Source organism: Hippocampus guttulatus, chromosome 18 (assembly GCF_054856545.1).
Source record: "Hippocampus guttulatus isolate MCC_2025c chromosome 18, RoL_Hgut_1.0, whole genome shotgun sequence".
Taxonomy (NCBI): domain Eukaryota; kingdom Metazoa; phylum Chordata; class Actinopteri; order Syngnathiformes; family Syngnathidae; genus Hippocampus; species Hippocampus guttulatus.
Window position 1 is genome coordinate 3,750,101 of NC_141278.1, and position 18,620 is coordinate 3,768,720.

At 43.2% G+C, this 18,620-nt stretch overlaps 3 protein-coding genes across 4 annotated transcripts in view; all 3 read left to right on the forward strand.

Moving 5' to 3' along the window:
* Positions 1-8,263, forward strand: part of slc45a4a (solute carrier family 45 member 4a) — a 29,959-nt gene extending 21,696 nt beyond the window's left edge. For both annotated transcript variants that reach the window (XM_086136758.1, XM_086136759.1), the window contains 9 exons: positions 159-620; positions 864-1,135; positions 1,218-1,379; positions 2,074-2,173; positions 2,245-2,325; positions 2,414-2,544; positions 3,376-3,444; positions 3,542-3,693; positions 4,124-8,263. In XM_086136758.1, coding sequence (XP_085992884.1) covers positions 159-620; positions 864-1,135; positions 1,218-1,379; positions 2,074-2,173; positions 2,245-2,325; positions 2,414-2,544; positions 3,376-3,444; positions 3,542-3,693; positions 4,124-4,283 — 1,589 coding nt within the window. In that variant the 3' untranslated portion in view covers positions 4,284-8,263. The remainder of the gene's footprint in view (positions 1-158; positions 621-863; positions 1,136-1,217; positions 1,380-2,073; positions 2,174-2,244; positions 2,326-2,413; positions 2,545-3,375; positions 3,445-3,541; positions 3,694-4,123) is intronic.
* Positions 8,264-9,741: 1,478 nt separating this feature from the next.
* LOC147190674 (leucine-rich repeat and immunoglobulin-like domain-containing nogo receptor-interacting protein 1) lies at positions 9,742-13,080 on the forward strand. Its single transcript, XM_086136831.1, has 2 exons — positions 9,742-9,907; positions 10,557-13,080. The coding sequence occupies exon 2, from the start codon at positions 10,566-10,568 to the stop codon at positions 12,363-12,365; it is 1,800 nt and encodes a 599-aa protein (XP_085992957.1). The 5' UTR covers positions 9,742-9,907; positions 10,557-10,565; the 3' UTR covers positions 12,366-13,080.
* Positions 13,081-13,358: 278 nt separating this feature from the next.
* vps72a (vacuolar protein sorting 72 homolog a) lies at positions 13,359-18,620 on the forward strand. The gene is made up of 6 exons (XM_086136340.1): positions 13,359-13,741; positions 13,940-14,092; positions 14,426-14,552; positions 14,981-15,157; positions 15,547-15,691; positions 16,114-18,620. Exons 1-6 carry the CDS (start codon positions 13,616-13,618, stop codon positions 16,499-16,501), a joined length of 1,116 nt encoding a protein of 371 aa, XP_085992466.1. The 5' UTR covers positions 13,359-13,615; the 3' UTR covers positions 16,502-18,620.

Genomic DNA, 18,620 nt, shown 5'->3' on the forward strand with positions numbered 1-18,620 from the left:
GTCACGTGTTCGTAAAGGCGTTTGTCACTCGTTTCGATGGCAATGTGACAGTCGCTCCACACAAAAGGAATAGTTGAAAAGCATTTTCACAGAGAAGTGATGCCACAAACGGAAAATCAGTGTGCCCTATGTTCATTCTGTCTTCGCTCTCATCGCAGGTAAAAGCGACAGCGTCCTCGCCATGACGGACGCAACCCTGGAGCACATGGACCCCGACGCCTTGTTCCTTTGCCACATCGAGCCATCCATCTTCGCTGACCGCCTCTCGCCCTATCACGGCTCTCCCCCCTCCGCCGCGCACCGCCTGCACGCCAGCCGTAGCACGCCGCCTCGTCGCCTCGCCAGCGTGCTTCCCAGCAGCAACGCAGGGAGTCAGGATCTGCCGCGCCCCCAAAGCGGCAGCCACTCCCCAAACCAGCATGGCAGTCCCACCAAGATATGCCGCCTCTCGGCATTCTTACAGGAGATGGAGAATGACGAGGGCCAGGAGGTGTTGCTCAACAACCAGCTGAAAGAGCAGTGCACCCTGAACGGACGCCTGTTGGCAGGCGTCGGTGCGAAAAACACAGCCAACGGGTTGAGCGCCAAAGGACAGGTGCATCGGGCCGGAATGGTCAAAGGTACTTGTGCTAATGCTAATGCTAATTACATCCAGGGATCCAAGTCCTTTTTAGGGTTGCGGATCCGCTTTAGCCTGTCACAGCTAACGGGTGGGAGGGCGGGGTATGTACAAATATTGCCTATGAGTGTAATGGTTCCCCTCAATGATAAAAAAAAGAAGTAGAAGAACATTTACTGTATATATTCATGCATACAAGTTCATCCGTACAATATAACTGCGTATAATGTTTATTTCATTTCAGCTGCCAGTACTGGCGCTCCCGTGCGGCTTTCACGCCACCATCACACCGTCTACCGTCAGCCATCTTGCACCTTTTCCTACTACGGCCGTGTGGGCAGCCACCGCTACCGCTACCGGCGGGCCAACGCCGCCCTTCTCATCAAGCCTTCGCGCAGCATGAACGACCTGCACGAGGTGGAGGCGCGACATCGGCGTCGGAGCCGCCGGCGCGACCGCCGCCGCAGCGGCAACACCAACTCGTCCAACGGCGACGCCGAGAGCGAGGAAGGCGAGGTCAGGGGGGCTCGGATGCCACTCCCAAACCCGTCCGGCCCGCTGCCACTCGTCATGACGCCTGACGCTGCATTTTCTTCAGGTGGAGACCACCGTGCAGCTGCTGTGGCTCTCCATGCTGAAGATGCCGCCCGAGTTGCTGCGCCTGTGCGCCTGTCACCTGTTCACCTGGTTTTCCATCATTTCCGAAGCCGTTTTCTTCACCGACTTCATGGGACAAGTTATCTACCACGGAGATCCCATTGTGAGCGCTACACACAAGCGTGCGTGCTACACTATGAAAAATGGCGACTGACAGGCAGCAAAAGGATTTCGCACAGGATTCAACGCGAGGCATCTATCTCAAATTTTTACTTTCACAAATACAGACGGACTATAAAATAGATAAGGCTAAAAAAAAAAAATACTGTATATATATATATATATATATATTCAATTCAGTTAATGTCATTTTTGTCATTAGATTGGATTTGAGTTGATGTCAAATTAGATTTGATACGAACTACTCAAAATGTTCATTCTCATTTGATTTGATAATGACTAATTTAAACTTGTTTTGTAAAATGTAATTGCATTTCGTTTAATTGAAAGGAAGTAAGCATTTCTCTCTTTTTTTTAAATAGTTTTAACCAGTTCCCAGTTGTCTTAATAAATCTGACATGCTTCCTGTATTTCTCGGCCTGACTAGGGGCAGTAGGGGCAACTTTTTTGCTTTATTTACAACTTGTCCGACATTCAAAAAAGATGAGTGGCTTTTTGTGTTGTTCATCCATCTATTATCGATATGGCGTAGCCTCAATACAGTCAGTGTTTTATCTTGTGTTATTGGATACTTTCTGAAGACTTTGACACTCCACGTCCAGACTGCAAATGGATGGCGCTCGTGCACCAACGCCACCACTGGTTTATGAGTGCGCTTTTAACTGTGCTACTTGCAGGCTCCTGCTAACTCCACCGATTTGACGAACTATCACAGAGGCGTTCAGATGGGATGTTGGGGTCTCGTTATATACGCCATGACCGCCGCGACATGCTCAGGTAACAAAACGCTCACACAGAATGAGACCGGTCGATGCGTTACCTCCTTCTGTAACTCCCAATTCCTGCAGCTCTTCTTCAAAAGTACCTTGACAACTTTGACTTGAGCATCAAGGTCATCTACATCTTGGGAACGCTCGGATTCTCCATAGGTAAGAACAACACCTCGTCATCAAAATCGGAGCATTTTAAGACAAGCCAACGGTGTCACTTTGTTTTGTTTTTTTGTGTGCATTACAGGAACTGCCATTATGGCCATATTCCCCAATGTGTATGTTGCCATGGTGATGATCAGCAGCATGGGCTTCATCTCCATGAGTATCTCTTATTGTCCCTATGCCCTGCTGGGACAGTACCACGAAATGAAACAGGTAACAGCAAGGATTATTTAATTCGACTGAAAAGCGTGTGGTATCCGTGAAGCGATGTGGTTCTTGAAACAACCACGCGGTTCCACATCCGCACTTTTCCCAGTGCGGCGACAAATACCGTATTTTCCGCACTAAAAGGCGTGCCTAAAAGCCTTCCATTTTCTTAAAAGCTCACGGCGCCTTAAAATCCGATGCGCCTTGGTCGTTACGGTAATATGTCAACCCCAAAATGGCTCCTTGCTAGAGACATGCTGACAACGCAGAGTTCAAACTTAAGGCGATTGGTTTCGCAGTTGAACACGGAAATATAACTTGCTGCTGGTGAAGTGAACTGTGTCGCTGCTTTATTAAAGACGTTTTACTGACATCTGATCGTTCTGTTGGCGTTACATTGGGCGTAGCTCCATCTAGTGGATGCATTGTAGATTGCGTCTTATAATGCAGTGCGCCCAATGTATGAAAAAAAATTACAAAATAGGCCATTCAATGAAGGTGCACCTCATAATCCAGTGCGCCTTTTAGTGTGGAAAATACAGTAAGAGTTATTCCGCGCAATTTTTTGACATCCGCATTTCACAACCATTCCAACTTCAAAAGATTCACAAAATTCTGGACAAGTTAGGAACCACTTTGCATATTTACTTGTGCATCCCACATTTTTTTTTTGACTGATTAAAACCATTCAAACTTTCAACTGTTACTTGGTACATTTTGGAAAATCAACAAATTCCACTTTTTTGCCGGCATTCGCGAATGTTTCGTACAACCATGTGCTGTCATGTCTCGGCTGCTACTGAGTGCTAAAATGTGTGAAAATGAATTTCATTGCAGTACACCAGTCACAGTCCCGGTAGTTCCCGTAGAGGATTTGGCATCGACTGCGCCATCTTGTCCTGCCAAGTGGGGCTCGTTTTATGCACTATTTTCATTTACATCGATATATTTACGACATGCTCCATTTTATATTGATTATACCTTTGTAATTTGTGTACTATAGGTGTACATCAGCCAAATCCTGGTGGCCTCGGCTTTGGGTTCCATCGTGGAAGTGGTCGGCAGTGTACGCGTCATTCCCGTCGTGGCCTCCGGGGGCTCTTTGTTGGGATTCCTCACTGCTTGCTTCCTGGTCATTTATCCCTCAAATAGCGGGTAAGAAAATATATTAGCATAATTTGTCAAACAAAATTGAACTGAAGGCCAAGGAATTTGAAGATGGAGGTGGGGGGCCATTTAATTGTTTGTTGCTGGTAATTTAATTTCATGGTAAAACACTGCTGGCGAAGTCTTTATTGCGGGGTCATTTCCAAATTCATTGTCATTGCAAAACATTAGAAAATGCAATTCAGCACAGTTCAACATACTTAAAAAAATATATACAGGTATATATATTTTGTTTCTTGTTAGTTAATATGTAAAAATACATACCTCTCTGACTGTCACTTTTTGAACAACATTTCAAATCCAATGCAGGAGGCGGGTACGTTTAAGATTTTATTTGTGGATTTGCTGGTGTCATTCCATTTCTTTTCTCCTGAGAAACATTAACGCGTCATAACTATTTTTGCTCTTTGATTGGCAGGGAGGCGGGGGCGTCCAAAACTTCGGAAAAGCAGGCGCTGGCCGAGCCAAGTGAAAAAGCGAAGGAAAAAAACAGCTTCTTGAAACTCAATAAGACAGGCAACACCACCATCACTGTCACCGCCACTTCCTGTCACATGGAGAATGAATCGGCACTGTGATTGGCCACGAGTAAAAAAAGGTGTAATCATCAATATCATAATAATAATCCTTCCGCTCTGGGATTGCTCCGTCCCAATTCCAAGGGGAGTGCTCGGCAGGTTTAAAAAAAAAGAAAGAAAAAAGAAAAGGGGGTGGTCTGCCTCTCAGGGCCTCTAAGGGTTGATGCCTGGACAGACAACCTTACGGGGACTGATCACACGCACACACACCAACGTTACCGACCACCTCGAAGCTGCGATTGTTGATAACAAGAACAAAAAAAAGTGCTTCTTCCTCACTGTGGACAGAAATGTTTTGTTCAGATGAAGCTTTAAGACTCTTTATGAACTTTCATACTTGAAAACAAGAGCCCGAAGCCTACTTGTGGGTCAAAAACAAAACGAAACAAAAGAATAGGAATGAGGAATAAGAAAACAAGGACTGCAAAGGGTGTCCAAATCTTGTCATTCCACGCCAAAAGAAGGCCAACGTGGAGCATGAACTGACGGTATCATAAAACATCCTGAATTAACACCCAGAGGGGAAATTCAGTATACAATTCAGAAGAAATTCCACAATAGAGAGCGCCTTCTCACACACACACATACACATGAAAAAATACACACACAATGTACGGGGCATTATTATCCCAAATGCACGACATCTTGATAATTGGAAAAAATGCTGCATGTTCGCGGGCCAGAGTGTTTTTCCTCTTTCCTGCTTCTTCTTGTTAGCTTTTATGAAATGCAAGTGGCACGATGGCTCTTATTAATACTTAACTGCACATCAACTGAGCTGTCAGCATAAAAAAAAAGTTTAAAAAACTGTTCTTAATGGGCCCTACTGAGATATTAGGAAGGCATACATTGCTGGGATTCCACTGGAAAACACCCCCCCCCCCAAGCCCCCCATAAAATGGGGGACCGGGGGGCATTGTCGCTGTAGAAAAGCATCTCCAAATAGTTTTCTTTAATTTTTTTCTTTTTTTTTGTTGAGGAAATGAAAACTCTAAACATTTTGGCAAATTAATTATTCAGGATTCTTCTATGTATTAGGCATCATAAACTATTTTGCTGAGCTTTACATTTTCAAATACTGTACATTCATTTTTTTTCCCCCAGAGAATTTTTATATTTTGAAAAATATTTTCATTAGAAAACATGAAAGATTGTGAAATCCCCCCCCAATTTTTTTTTACCCCTGACAACAGTACATTTGACAATAAAGTTTATCCAATCCAATCTAGTTTTTATTCAACTTTTTTTAAAGAAAATTATTTTTCAGTGTCTGAGGAACAAGAATGTTGGCCTTTAAAAAACAAACAAAAAAAGCATCTTTCTTCCCATTTTTGTCCGTTTTTACCCAAAGCTCAAAGATTTCTTTTCCATGTTTTACAAATTATTTGGGAAAACTCAAAAGAGCAAAAAAATTTTAAATCTCTGGGGAAATCCAAAAAAAACCCGCACGTCTTGAAATTCTCAAATTAATTTTATTATTAATTATGTTTTTATAGAAAATGCTACAAAGCTGCTTTATTTTATTTTTAAATCTGACATGTGCTTTACAATGCACAGTGCATCTTTTGTTCAATCTGGATGCGTGTTTTTAAAACGAACAAATCTGGTTTACGATGCACATCTTTTATTGTAAAAACAGAGTTTTTTTTTCCTGGAGATATATACTCTTTTTTTACAGCGGCAATGTGAACATTGTTACTGAAAATGTTGAAACCTTGATGGGCACGACAGTTGTTACATTGAAGTTTGAAAACGCTGTGGTCGTTTTTTTGTTACTTGTTGGATTTGTGCCCTTACGAACTGAAGAACGAATGCACTTAACCCTTGACGTTTTGCAACCGTTTCGCTGATTAGCATGTTATCGAAGCATGCAGGTGGGATCAATATCCTCTTTGAATTGATAAGAGAGTCATTTTAAAGTGATAGTACATGAGGCCCTTGGTTTACAGAGGCGTTCCTTTCCTCTGCTGTGACCAATTTACACAAATGCAGTTTTGAGTCATTATTTTAGAATCACGCTCTTCCCAAGCTGCGTGTGTCGAATTTGAACAAAACGAGCGATGGGGAGCGTGCAAAGACGCTGTAAATCAATTTCTCTGAATGCAAAAGTCAATTTCCAAAAGTCCCCAATGCTGGATGTAACAAACATGAACTTGAGAAGCGTTGAGTGGTCATTCTGGCCAATCAGGCGCGAGGAAATGACGGAAAATGATACGGGAGTGCGTTTGAGATAGTCGCTTTCTACGACGTCAAAGTGTTTCTGAGGTTTTCTGTAAGAAGTAACAGTTTGCTCTTGCTTTGGGACCTCAAAAGTGACGTTAAAAATATAGTTGGTGAAAAAGAACCAGAACCGTTTTACTATTCTTCTATTCTGGTCATTGTATGACGATATTCCCATTGGAGTATTCGTTGCTTTTCAGAAGATAAACAAGCTGAAGCGCTCGCGTGCTACTAACGGGCGCATGTGACGTCAAGAAGAAAAACAAAATAAAAATTGAGGCTGTGGCCTTTTTCCTTCCCAAGATGTTTGCCCCCACAGCAACATGGCTCACCCCCTTACTCCCCTCTCGTTACAAACTTGAGGGTCCCGTTTATTCATTTCCTCGCCTCGCCTGCTGCCGTCGACTGGAATGTTAACAATGTTACTCGCCGCACTTGCTCGGCATGCTGGGAGCTTCAGTTATGACTTTGGATTCCATCCAGTGATTTATTTATTTTTTAAAATATATTGGTAGTTGGTCACATGCTGAAGAATCCTTTTTCTTTGTTGGGATTTTTAGTGATGGGGGCGCTGGCCGACGCCGTACCAATGCTTTCCATCGGGATGCTTTCACTTTTATTTTACTGTATTTTGTTCAGTTTAAAATGTTTTGGTAATGGTTCTACTTTGTCTTTGTTTTAGTTTTTTCCATTTGACCTTTTCTCGTTTTGGTTTTGTTTGGGATTTGCTCTGTTAATTTATCGTACTTTTTCAATTTTAATTTACTTGATCTAATGGACTGGTTCTTGCCACCCCCCCCCCCCCCCCCCCACACACACATGCATGTTTTATTTCTTTATTCCAACAAGATCACATTTGTGGCTCCGTGTGGTGTAAAGTCAACTAAGATGCCTCTGTTGAAATAGAAACCGTACATAGATACATACATGTATAAAATTAAATGAAAATACTTAAAGAATGGGAACGCAAGTGTTATGATATGCCTTGTCATCTACAAACTGTTGTAAATATACTGAATACTCCTCTTTTATTGCTGCTATGAAAAAAAAGATTATTATTTTTAGCATTGGTTTTATTTAGTATATAAAGACAAATTCATATATATATATATATATATATACACACACACACACACAGTCAGATGAGGACTCTGGATGTACACACTGTGTGGAATGCGCCTTAAAAAAGTGTACTGAGATAAACCAACAATGACTCTGTTGCCCCCCCCCCAACATTTTTTCAGTCATTCATTTATATCTATATTGGATTTTATTGTTTTCATTATTTAATTTAAAACTGGGAATACTGATTTGCCTCCTGGTTTGCATGGAGGTTTTGCATGCTCCTTCCTTCCTGACTTTTTTTTTTTTTTTTTTGCATTAAAGCATACCTTACATATTTGGCGTGAATCAACCTCCCTCCTGAAGTGTTGGTTTTTTTGGGGGGGGGCAGCGAGGGTTGCTGATGTTTGTTGAATTTTGCATGGTCCCCTCTGACCTAAAAATGTTTTTAACGACCTCAACAATTTGAGTTTTTGCATGACATTGAAAAAATATTTTTCATTTATTCATTTTTGCATTTTATCTAATTGTTTTAATATATTTAGATTTGTATCTTTCAAAACAAATGTTCTCCATCTTATCTATTTTTCATGTTAATTATTTTTTTGATTGAAAACATGTTAAATTATGCACAGTTATATTACAACCAATTCCAAAATGATTTCTTAGAATAAATTGATATATATTATTACCATAAATTGTGTATTCTCTTATGTTTTACCTTGATTGCCTTAGCAGAACAACACCGCCGAAACACCTTACCCAGTGTCTGTGATAAAAAAAAATTGTTTATTCATCAATTTTGGAAATTGCACTGTATCTTCAATAGGTACTTCGACGATGCATTGTGCAGTAAAGGAATGCTCAAATCCCTCACTGATTGGCACAGGTCTTGCTGGATTAAATGAAGCGTAAAAACAGATTTGAGCCGCTCGACATTGCTTGGTTGTCAAATCCAGTGAGGTATTTTGCCATTTGCACTAATGTATTTTGTCCACTAGAGGTCAGTCTGGTATGCATTGATTCAATGAACTATTGACGCCGACAGGAGCTTGGATGCTTCCTCCATATCCAATCGCCTTTTCTGTAATTGCCGGTTTCATCATTGAGAATCATAGTCTCTGAGGTAAAAAAAAAATCAATATGGGTTTAGAACATAAAGGACTAAATCAATGGCAGTATATGGAAATTGTGGAAGGTATATCTACCGGCATCGATAAGAAGTTACTTGGATATGTCAGTTTAATAATAATAATCATCATCATCTTTATTGGCCAAGTATGTAGAACACACAAGGAATTTGTCTCCGGTAGTACAGGCTACACTCGTATTATCCATAACAAGCAACTACGATAAACAAGGACATGACAAATAAGTATCAAAAGACAATTTGCAAAATATTGAGCAGAGGTAACGTGATCAGTGGTGAAATGCAAAACAAATCCAAACTATTAAAGGTGACTTATGGGGTACCTCAAGGGTCTATAGTAGGTCCTAAATTATTATTATATATTAATGATAGATGCAACATTTTTAAAATGTTTTATTTGCTGATAATATGAGCTACTGTACTGACATATTACCGCCAAATATAATCCTGTGTGATCACTTTCGACGCCATCACTACCGGGAAACAATTTAGTGACCATGAAGGCATTGTTACGCAAGGACTGCCGGTGGAGTCGGACCCACCGCTCTCAAAATCCAGGCACGGACGGAGAGCGGCTGGGTCCCCGGAGGTAGCAGATGGCCGAGTTGCTGACTCAGCGCCGACTCTATGGTGGCACTCACACAGTAGGCAAGCACAGGGACCTGTATAAACGAATCTTTGATCCACTTAGGCAATGTAGTTTGTTATCTGTTTGTATTATGCCATCATGCTTAGTTAGGAGAAAGGCAACCGGATAGCCAGAAATTCTGACGCAGACTTATGTTCTGACCCCAGGGCCATATGATCCACTTAGACAGCTGGGGCATGTATTTTGTGTAAATCTGGATAAATGCACTTTTGGTCAAGTCGAATACACAGTTCCAAAAAGTCCTGAAATGCTCCTAATTTGGTTGACCTGCGCCTGCCTCCTCGCATCCAGCCTTGGATCGAGGCCACCAGGCAGCACATATAATCCCCCAGCATGCACCCAACTAGCGTCTTCGCTTCCTCCTCGTTGTTGTTGCCATGAGGATGCCGCTTCGTTTTGCCGTTTCCTAAAGTGTTTTCCAGTTGAATTATTTTCATATTTGTTGCGCTTGTAAAGAAAGCCTCATCTGAATTTTTTTTTCTTCCTTGCGACAACATGAAGATGGAGTGATCATCATGAAAGGGCATCCGCGCTGAAGCACCGGTGAGTCACAATATCTTATTTTTATCTGCTTTCTTATCTTGTGCATGCATATATAGTGAGGTTTTGGCTCTGTTTTTTATTATTACTATTGTTTGTAGTGCAACCTATCAGATATATTTAACAACATTTAATCTATCCAAATAAACAGAACAAAGACAAAACAGTATCTGACAGTACATTTTTTTAATCAAAATTGCAATAATTAATTTCAGTGGGTAGAGAAGTGCACATCATCTAACTGAAAACTGTTTCCCACATCGTTACGTTTGTTGACATGGAAGGCGAAAATAATTGTAATACTACGCTGATATTTTATCATTATTTCAAAATAGTGTAAGCCGTGTGTGTTTCATTATTTTTGTAATTTATTGAAACATGTTGACACGGGGTGTAATGACCTTGTCTATGTGAGAAATGCCAATTTTATTGGAATATGTTTCATTGTAAATCATATATTTGATCAATTTTGGTTTCCTTATTTAGCTCCGTCACTTTATGAACACATTTTATGATAGTCAAGATTTTAAAAATCTGTTGTCATTGTGATGAATTGTTAATATGAGACAGTGGTACTTGATGTTGTGGCTGATATGTGTAAACCCGATGATTGTTCTCACATTATTTCTCACTTTGATGCGGTTTCCTCCAGCCTTCTCCCATGCAGGCAGGCCGCCATTACACGGTGCGGTGGGGGGCTTTTTGCTTTCTGACTGCCGGCTTGGCAGTGACCTCACAAGTGCTGGGGTCGTGCCCTCACCACTGCCACTGCGGCACAACCGTGTCCGCTATCAACTGCTCTTATGCCCAACTCGCCGTGGTACCAGAGCGCCTCCCGCTAGATTTGACTGGACTCAACCTGAGCCACAACGCCATCAGAACTCTGGCGCCTGAGCAATTCGGGGCTTTGACGCGACTGGAGGACTTGGACTTGAGCGACAACCACTTGGCGTATGTCGACGCCGACGCCTTCCTGGGCCTGCGGAGCTTGTTGGATCTACGTTTGGCTCGCAACCGTCTGAAGGTGCTTCCAGTCGGAGCCTTCGCCGGTTTATCGAGACTACGGCTGCTCGACGTGAGCCGCAACGAGATCCTCGGCTTCCTGGATTTCACCTTCCGAGACTTAGCTGGCCTTCGCGTCCTGGAAGCGCTGCACAACGATGTTGTCTTCATCTCTAGCCAGGCCTTTGCAGGTTTATCTGACCTGCGCCAGCTCCACCTGGATGCCTGCAACCTCACCTTGGTGCCCACTGAGGCCTTCGCACGCCTTGGCAGGTTAATCGTTTTACATCTGCACCGTCTTGATTCCAACGTATTGCCAAACTATGCTTTCCTTGGCCTGGCACCGCTGAAGGAACTCATCATCACCGATTGGCCCAGACTGGAGACGTTGTCTGCAAACAGCCTGGTTGGCCTCAATCTTACATCCCTTGCGATTCGAAACTGCAAAATCAGCACTGTTCCTTATGCTGCTCTACATCACCTAGTCTACCTTGTAAACCTTGATTTGTCTTGTAACCCAATCAGCTACATCCAAGGCAACCAGCTCAGCGACCTGCTCAGGCTAGAAGAGTTCCACCTAGTCGGGGGGCGGCTGCGGCGCATCGAAATGGCGACGTTCCAAGGTTTGGCACGTCTGAGCCTGCTCAACGTGTCGGGAAACCTCCTGAGCACCCTGGAAGAGGGCGTCTTTCACTCGGTGGACGCCCTCCGATATCTTGGACTGGACGGAAACCCGCTGGCATGCGACTGCCGCCTGCTTTGGCTAGCGCAGCGACGTTCGTCGCTGGACTTTGGGGGAGGCCTGCCGACGTGCGGTGCTCTCGGTCAATGGGATTTTCTGGACTTCACCGCAGTGGAAATGGCGGAGCTGCTCACGTGCCGGCCCCCTCGTGTCCAACTGCACCAACCTGGGCTGGTAAGTGTGGACCAGGGCCACACGGCAGTGATGCACTGTAATGCGGAAGGCCAGCCCGAGCCATCTGTCACCTGGCTCGACCCGAAGCGGAGAGCTTTAATGGATACGGGCAGGATACGGGCAGTCGCCAATGGCTCGATGGAGGTCCGCTACGCCCAGCCGCAGGATGCAGGCATTTACCGCTGCGTGGCATCCAATGTGGCGGGATATGACACGCGGCCTGTTGAGTTCCACGTCAGAGCCCTCACCAAGAAGCCCTTTCACTTCAAAAGCTGGCTGGCCGCCTTGCCATCTTCGTCGCCGGACATGCAGGAGCCGCCGTTTGATGTCAAGACGCTGCTGATCGCGGCATCCATCGGCTTCCTGTCCTTTTTCAGCTCGGTCGGCCTGTGTTTTGTCACCATCTTCTTTTGGAGTAAGGGCAGAGGGCAGATAAAGCACACCGCCAACATTGCGTATGTGCCACATAGTGCTGCCACCAGCAGGAATGCCGGCACCGGCAACTACATGGAGACGAGCAGGTTTACAATGAAGCTTATGTAAACATACTGTAAATGTAAATAAAAAGTTGAAAGGCTGCAGTTCAGTATTGCCCAGTTCAAACGCTGACTGTTTTCGAGGGGGGGGAGGGCAGTATACAATTCAACTGAAATAATGTGAGTGCAGAACCGTGCACGTCTAAAAAGTGGGATGTGGCTGTGTTCAGACTTAACTGGTCACATTAAGATTCCGATTAAATGGGAGTCCACACACACATGCCACCATTTAAAGTGCCTCTGATTAACCCCAAATAAAGTTCAGATCATCTTCTTGGCTTTTCTTTACATTTAAAAAAATGTTTTATAGTAGTTTCTGATGCGTTTATCCTCACGAGGGTCGGTGAGGGCCATATGTAGCCCACAGACCATACGTTGCCCACCCTTGTTATAGAAAATGCAAAGTTCAAATATATAAGCCATACATCCATTCACATTCCATCGCATGCATGCAAAAAACAGTGAGTGCCAATAGAACAATGCATGCAAAATTCTATCTTGTATATTATTATTATTATTATTATATTATGAACCCAATTTGCTTATGTTTGTTTAAATATAGCCATATACTGTATATGTCATCATTATTATCCTAAACTATTCTATTTTGCTCAAGAAATATGAATTTAACGAGACGTGCATAACTTTTTTTATATATATTTTGTCTTATCTTTTGTCTGGTGCTGATTGGTGTAATAATCTTTGAATTCCAATAAAGTATTTCATAAACTTTTAAAATATGCCATTTCGTGAGTTCATTGACACATTTTTCTTGTATTTCAAAATAAACCATACTGCGCTCACTCTACCACTATCACGACGGAAATAAAGCTAAACGTGCTCTACTCCAGCATGTAATTTTAATATTTTATTTTGTTTGAAAACTGGTATTTTTGATAAAGTAAACCATTTAACTGGCCACTGGAGCCAAATTAAGTCGGCAGCACATTATTTTGAAGGCAAGTTATCTTTAGCGGATGTACAAATGCTAAACCGGAAGTAAAAGGATAAACGTCGGAAAATGTCAGCCCACAGCTACAAACTTTCGTCCACTGTAAACTACTTCAAAACGATTATTCCAACTTAGTTCTTTCTCAATGGATGCGACAAGATAGTTTTACGGCCTCGAAAAGAGACAGAATTTTGAAGGAATACATTTGGTGGTAGCGCACCGCGCTAACAAAGCCGGCGGATAGCTCTGTCGGCTTTGTTAGCTTTGCTAGCTTTCTTTGCTTTCTTAGCGTTGCTTGATTTTGAATGCAGAAAATGAGTCTTGCGGTTCACCGCGAGCCCCGAAAGACTGCGGGGAATCGCATGTCCAAGTTGCTGGACGCCGAGGAGGAGGATGAATTCTACAAGACGACTTACGGAGGCTTCAACGATGTAAGGTCTAATCCCCGGATGCAAAACTCATGCATATTTCAGGACTCATTGAACTTTCAATGACGACCCCTGAGGATATTTGGTGTACCTGCTGTTGTTTGGGATGGGAGCAAACACTGAGGACAAGGGCCTACTTTACTGTCTTTTCACATCTGTACTGTTTTACCTTTGATTTTTTTCGTTTTCCTGCCATACAAGGAATCAGGAGACGACGAGTACCACGAAGATCACTCGGACACAGAGGACGAGGTGGACAGCGATTTTGACATTGATGAGGGAGACGAGCCGGACAGCGCCCAGGAGGATGACGCGCCTCGGAGGAAGAGTCGAGTTGTTACTAAAGCTTATAAGGTGGATCTAGGATTTTCAAACATTTTACAAAAAATGTATGCATCCAAGTACTACCATTACGACAAAAAACTGCTATGTAGTGGGCCTAACTTCATCAAAAACCAGACTGATGTTTAAAAGAAAAAAAAAAGTCACCTGTTGGATTCCGGGCCCGGCTCCACCAAGAGACGGGTTATGCTTGCGACAATGTTCTAATGTGCACAGCAGTTTATTCTTCGATATCCATGTTTATTTGCCTTTATTGGACAACACTAGGTGACAAAGTATTTTGTCTTTTTTTTTTTTTTTTGTACTTTGTGTACTTTGTGCCGTCTATTTGTGCGTTCCATACAGGAACCCGTCAAGTTGGCCAAGCCCAAGCCCAAACCCAAAAGACCATCAGAGGAAACAAAGAAGACAGAGAAGAAACCCAAAGCGGAGCTCAAGCGGAGGATTCCACAAGAATTTCAGGACTATGGTGGTACGGCCAGGCCTGTTGCGATAATTACTATATCGACTTAGCACTCGATGAGAAAGAAAAACGGACACAATCGTTTTATTTCCAGACTGGATAAATGGTCGTTTGCAACATTCCCTCATTCCCACACACATGAGCACGGACACGAATGCGCTTGATATTGATGTAATTCAAGGATTTTTGTTCGAACATCATCTTTAAATCATTGGCATTTAAAAAATGATATTGTTTATCGCGGTGCTTTCTGGTCAAATATTTAGTCTTGAAAAATGTGTTGTCGTGACAGTCTTCGATACGGCGTTGACATAATTTCCCACCATCACCTCCTTTACACTTTTTTGCACATCGACAAAATTAATATTTGTGATAACTCAGTGCTTTGGAAAAACTCCTTGCAAAACGTTTTGAAAAGCTTTTTGTCTCTCTTGTAGGGCGCAAGTCAGTGCGGCAGTCCACCAGTGAGCACACCCGCAAGACTAACCTGCGACTGCAGGAGCGGCAGGATGCCCCTCGGCGCCGCCGGGGGGCACACCGTGACCGGCCTCTCACCCAAGATGAGCTGCTGGCTGAGGCCAAGATCACTGCCGAGCTCAACATTCGTTCACTGGGTACCAACTTTCTTTGTTGAATAATTCAGGAGCTATGTTGAAGTGAGAAGAGGAGCTTAAGTTATAGTCAGCCGTGGGTAATAGCAAAGTAGTGATTTGCTGCCATCTTGTGCTAGACTTAAGCATTTAACTTTTTATTGATTTATTTGTTTATTTTTTACGTGGGTGGTTTCAAATTACCCACTGTTTCCAGACGTCTGTGACATGTTTTTGTCAAAAATTTGCCTGTTTTGAGGGCTTGGTCCTCAGGGTACATTAATCTCTGGTATCACATGCATACGCATTCATTTAAAGGGTGTTACACACACTCACTCTTAATTTGGATTTGGAATTAGTGTTGGATATTAGCCACTTGATTGGCCATTTACGGCATTTGATTCTTCATGTAGAAAATTACGAGCGCCTGGAAGCGGACAAGAAGAAGCAAGTCCACAAGAAGCGCCGCTTCGAGGGCCCCACCATCCGCTACCACTCTGTCCTGATGCCCCTCGTCTCGCCGTCACTTCTCAAAGAGGAGAACGTGGATGTCGAAGGGTATGTTTGCAACGCTGACCTGTATGAACTTTATTTTATTTATTTATTTATTTTCCCGTAATCTACTCACCGGAAGCAATTTTGTTTGGAATGCTTTGAGTGCTTAATCCCTTTTCATATCGTCATATAACAACAAGAACAAAAAAAAAACAGTAATATGACTGCCTATGTAATTTGACTGCGGTGATTTTTCATTTCTAGGAATTTGTATTTGGGAGTATTGGGTTGCACATCTGCTGCGTACCTCGCCTGAAATGGTCCTTAAAGATGAAAAGTATTTTTCTTAAAAGTTCAATACAATTGAACTGTACTTAATCTGGGATTCTTTCTCCGACCAAAAGAGGAAGTGGTACATGCACTGCACTTTGATTAAATTCTTCATAAAATGAGTATGAAACAACGACTGCTTTTTTTATCTGAAGGTTGGACCAGGATGTTGCTCCAACGGTGCCGCCCAACCCCGCCACGCCGTCTCAGCAGCCTACCGGCGGCCTCTGCTCACGCACCTACATGACGTTCAGCGACGACGACGCGTTCGAATGTGCGTTCCCACGAAGCGCTCAGGCAAACCCACAGGTCCCCGTGCAGGAAATCTGCCCCGTCACACACAAGACGGCAATGTACCGGGACCCAGTCACCGACATCCCCTACGCAAACGCGAGGGCCTTCCGCATCATCCGCGAGGCCTACCGTAAGTATGTGGCCATTCACGGCTTTCCCAACGCGTCGGGAGGGATGACGCGACGCGGCGGGGCCTCGAGGGGCACACGCCACAGGATGGCAGCCAAGCAGAGCGCAATCGCCACATAAATGGGATTCTTTTTCTTTCATCATGGGAACAATACAGCTATAAAAACTGCACAATGGACAGGGGCTTCATTGTGGAGATGAATTTATGGAACTACAGCTCGAAATTGAGTGGATTAACTAATGATTTTGAACTCTCCCATTCTCTCCCCCCTTTTTTTTGGGGGGGGGGTTATTTTAGTAAACTACCCTTTTGTACTATGAAAATATGACCTATTTACAAGAAATAAAATTGAACTTGAGTTTTTACACAACTGTACATTCATGGGTGGAAGTAATTATGCAATGATAAATGTCGCATTGAAAAGCAAGTAATTGTAAATTTAGTGGGGGGGGGGGCGTTCCTCTAAAAACAAAAAATATTGTCTGATGTTTTGGATGAAGCTATTCATACGTGGATACGTGGACATCCACAAATGTGGCGGTACATGCTTTTCATTAGACTGATGGTGCTACTTTTTACCCCAATCAAATCATGTTGCAACAACATTTTTTAACATTTGCTACAAGGTTGCCCTACAACTGAAATGCGTGCAGTCCCATTACAGTAATCGGGACAGAGGCCTGCTGCTAATGGCAAAAATCCTTGAAGATAGTCCCAAATCACTGCTGTCGTATTAGACAGGTTTGTCTTATCGAAGCTCCTTCACTTATTTCAACATAGTTCCTTGGCACCAAGATCATACCAAAGCACTAATTTTCTATTAGCTAACTATGTTTAAGTGAATTGAGGAGCTTCATTGAGACCAGGGGTGCCCAAACCTTTTGGACCTTAGATCGACTTTTCGTTCAACCAACCTCCCGGGATTGCCCCTTACCGAGCACGCACGCACGCACGCACGCACGCGCGCGCACGCACACACACACGCACACACACACACACACACACACACACAGGCACGCGCGTGTGCGCGTGCGCGCCATGATGAAAAGCCAAACACGGAAGCAAGCGATGCACTTTTGCAGCCTGCTGACTATCGTAGCTCACACGTACCGTTTTAAAGTGCTTCCCTGAGCCCTCTAGATTCCTATTCTTTGCCAGTGCCCTCGGTGAATTGTACACGAAGCAAACTCTGAATGAGAATAATGACGATCATAGATATAGCGCAACAGCTCTGATCACAAGCTGCAATTGCAGACTGCTGAGCGCTAACAACTTCCGCTGACGTAGGTTACGCGCCACCATATGTTAAAGATTTACCTGCTTTATTTTTAAAATATTTTTGGGGGGAAATGAGACTGATAGGATGATTAGGGTGCAGTGTACATTAACACAAAAAATATATTACATGTACAAAGACACACAAACGTTTTTTTTTTTTTTTTTAATTACTCTCTCCTCTACACCTTTCGGATGTAATTGGGATGAGTCCTAGATCTATCGGTCGATCAGGATCGACGTAATGGGCACCCCTGATTTAGACTAAAGTAGTGCTTTGTCACCATCTTGGGACATCTCCAGGTATAGGCAACTATTAGGCTCGTTTGGCATGGTGTCAATTACTTTGAGATTTCTGCTATTCCCAGCAGTGCTCAGCACCTCTGAATGAATTCTGGATTGTGCACCTTTATCTGGATTCTCACCCCTGAAAAAGTATTTTCTTATTTTCTGTCGCCCTGGTTACTGACGAAGAAAATGTGATTAAAATGGATTATTTTGATGTTACGGAGCCAATCTTCTGTCAGTCTGGCGCTTGCTTGTCATGATGTAAGTGAAGCATTTGAAGGTGAGCTCATCTTCCCCTTAGATGATGGTGACAATGATGGTGATTATGAAGCACATGTCGTCACGGTGACAGAACAGAAAGAAATGCTTCCCCCAGCTTGGGTAATTGATTCGTGTGTTGTGACAGTGCAGCGCCAGTGCAATTATCATCATCATCTAACTGCGTGGTGCCGCAACATCAATTAGGTGAATGGAAAACATCGCAAACCACAAACACTTTTTTGTGGACAAATGACTTTGTTAAGGCTCTTCCGTGATTGGTGGATTGATCTGACTGTCCCGGTCGGTGTTGACCAACTTTTTGCATTCAATGGATTTTGATTTGAAATCTGTTGGCTTAATGTTGTATGGATGCAACAAAGCTGGTCAACAGTAAAGTTTGATTTTGAGATGCTT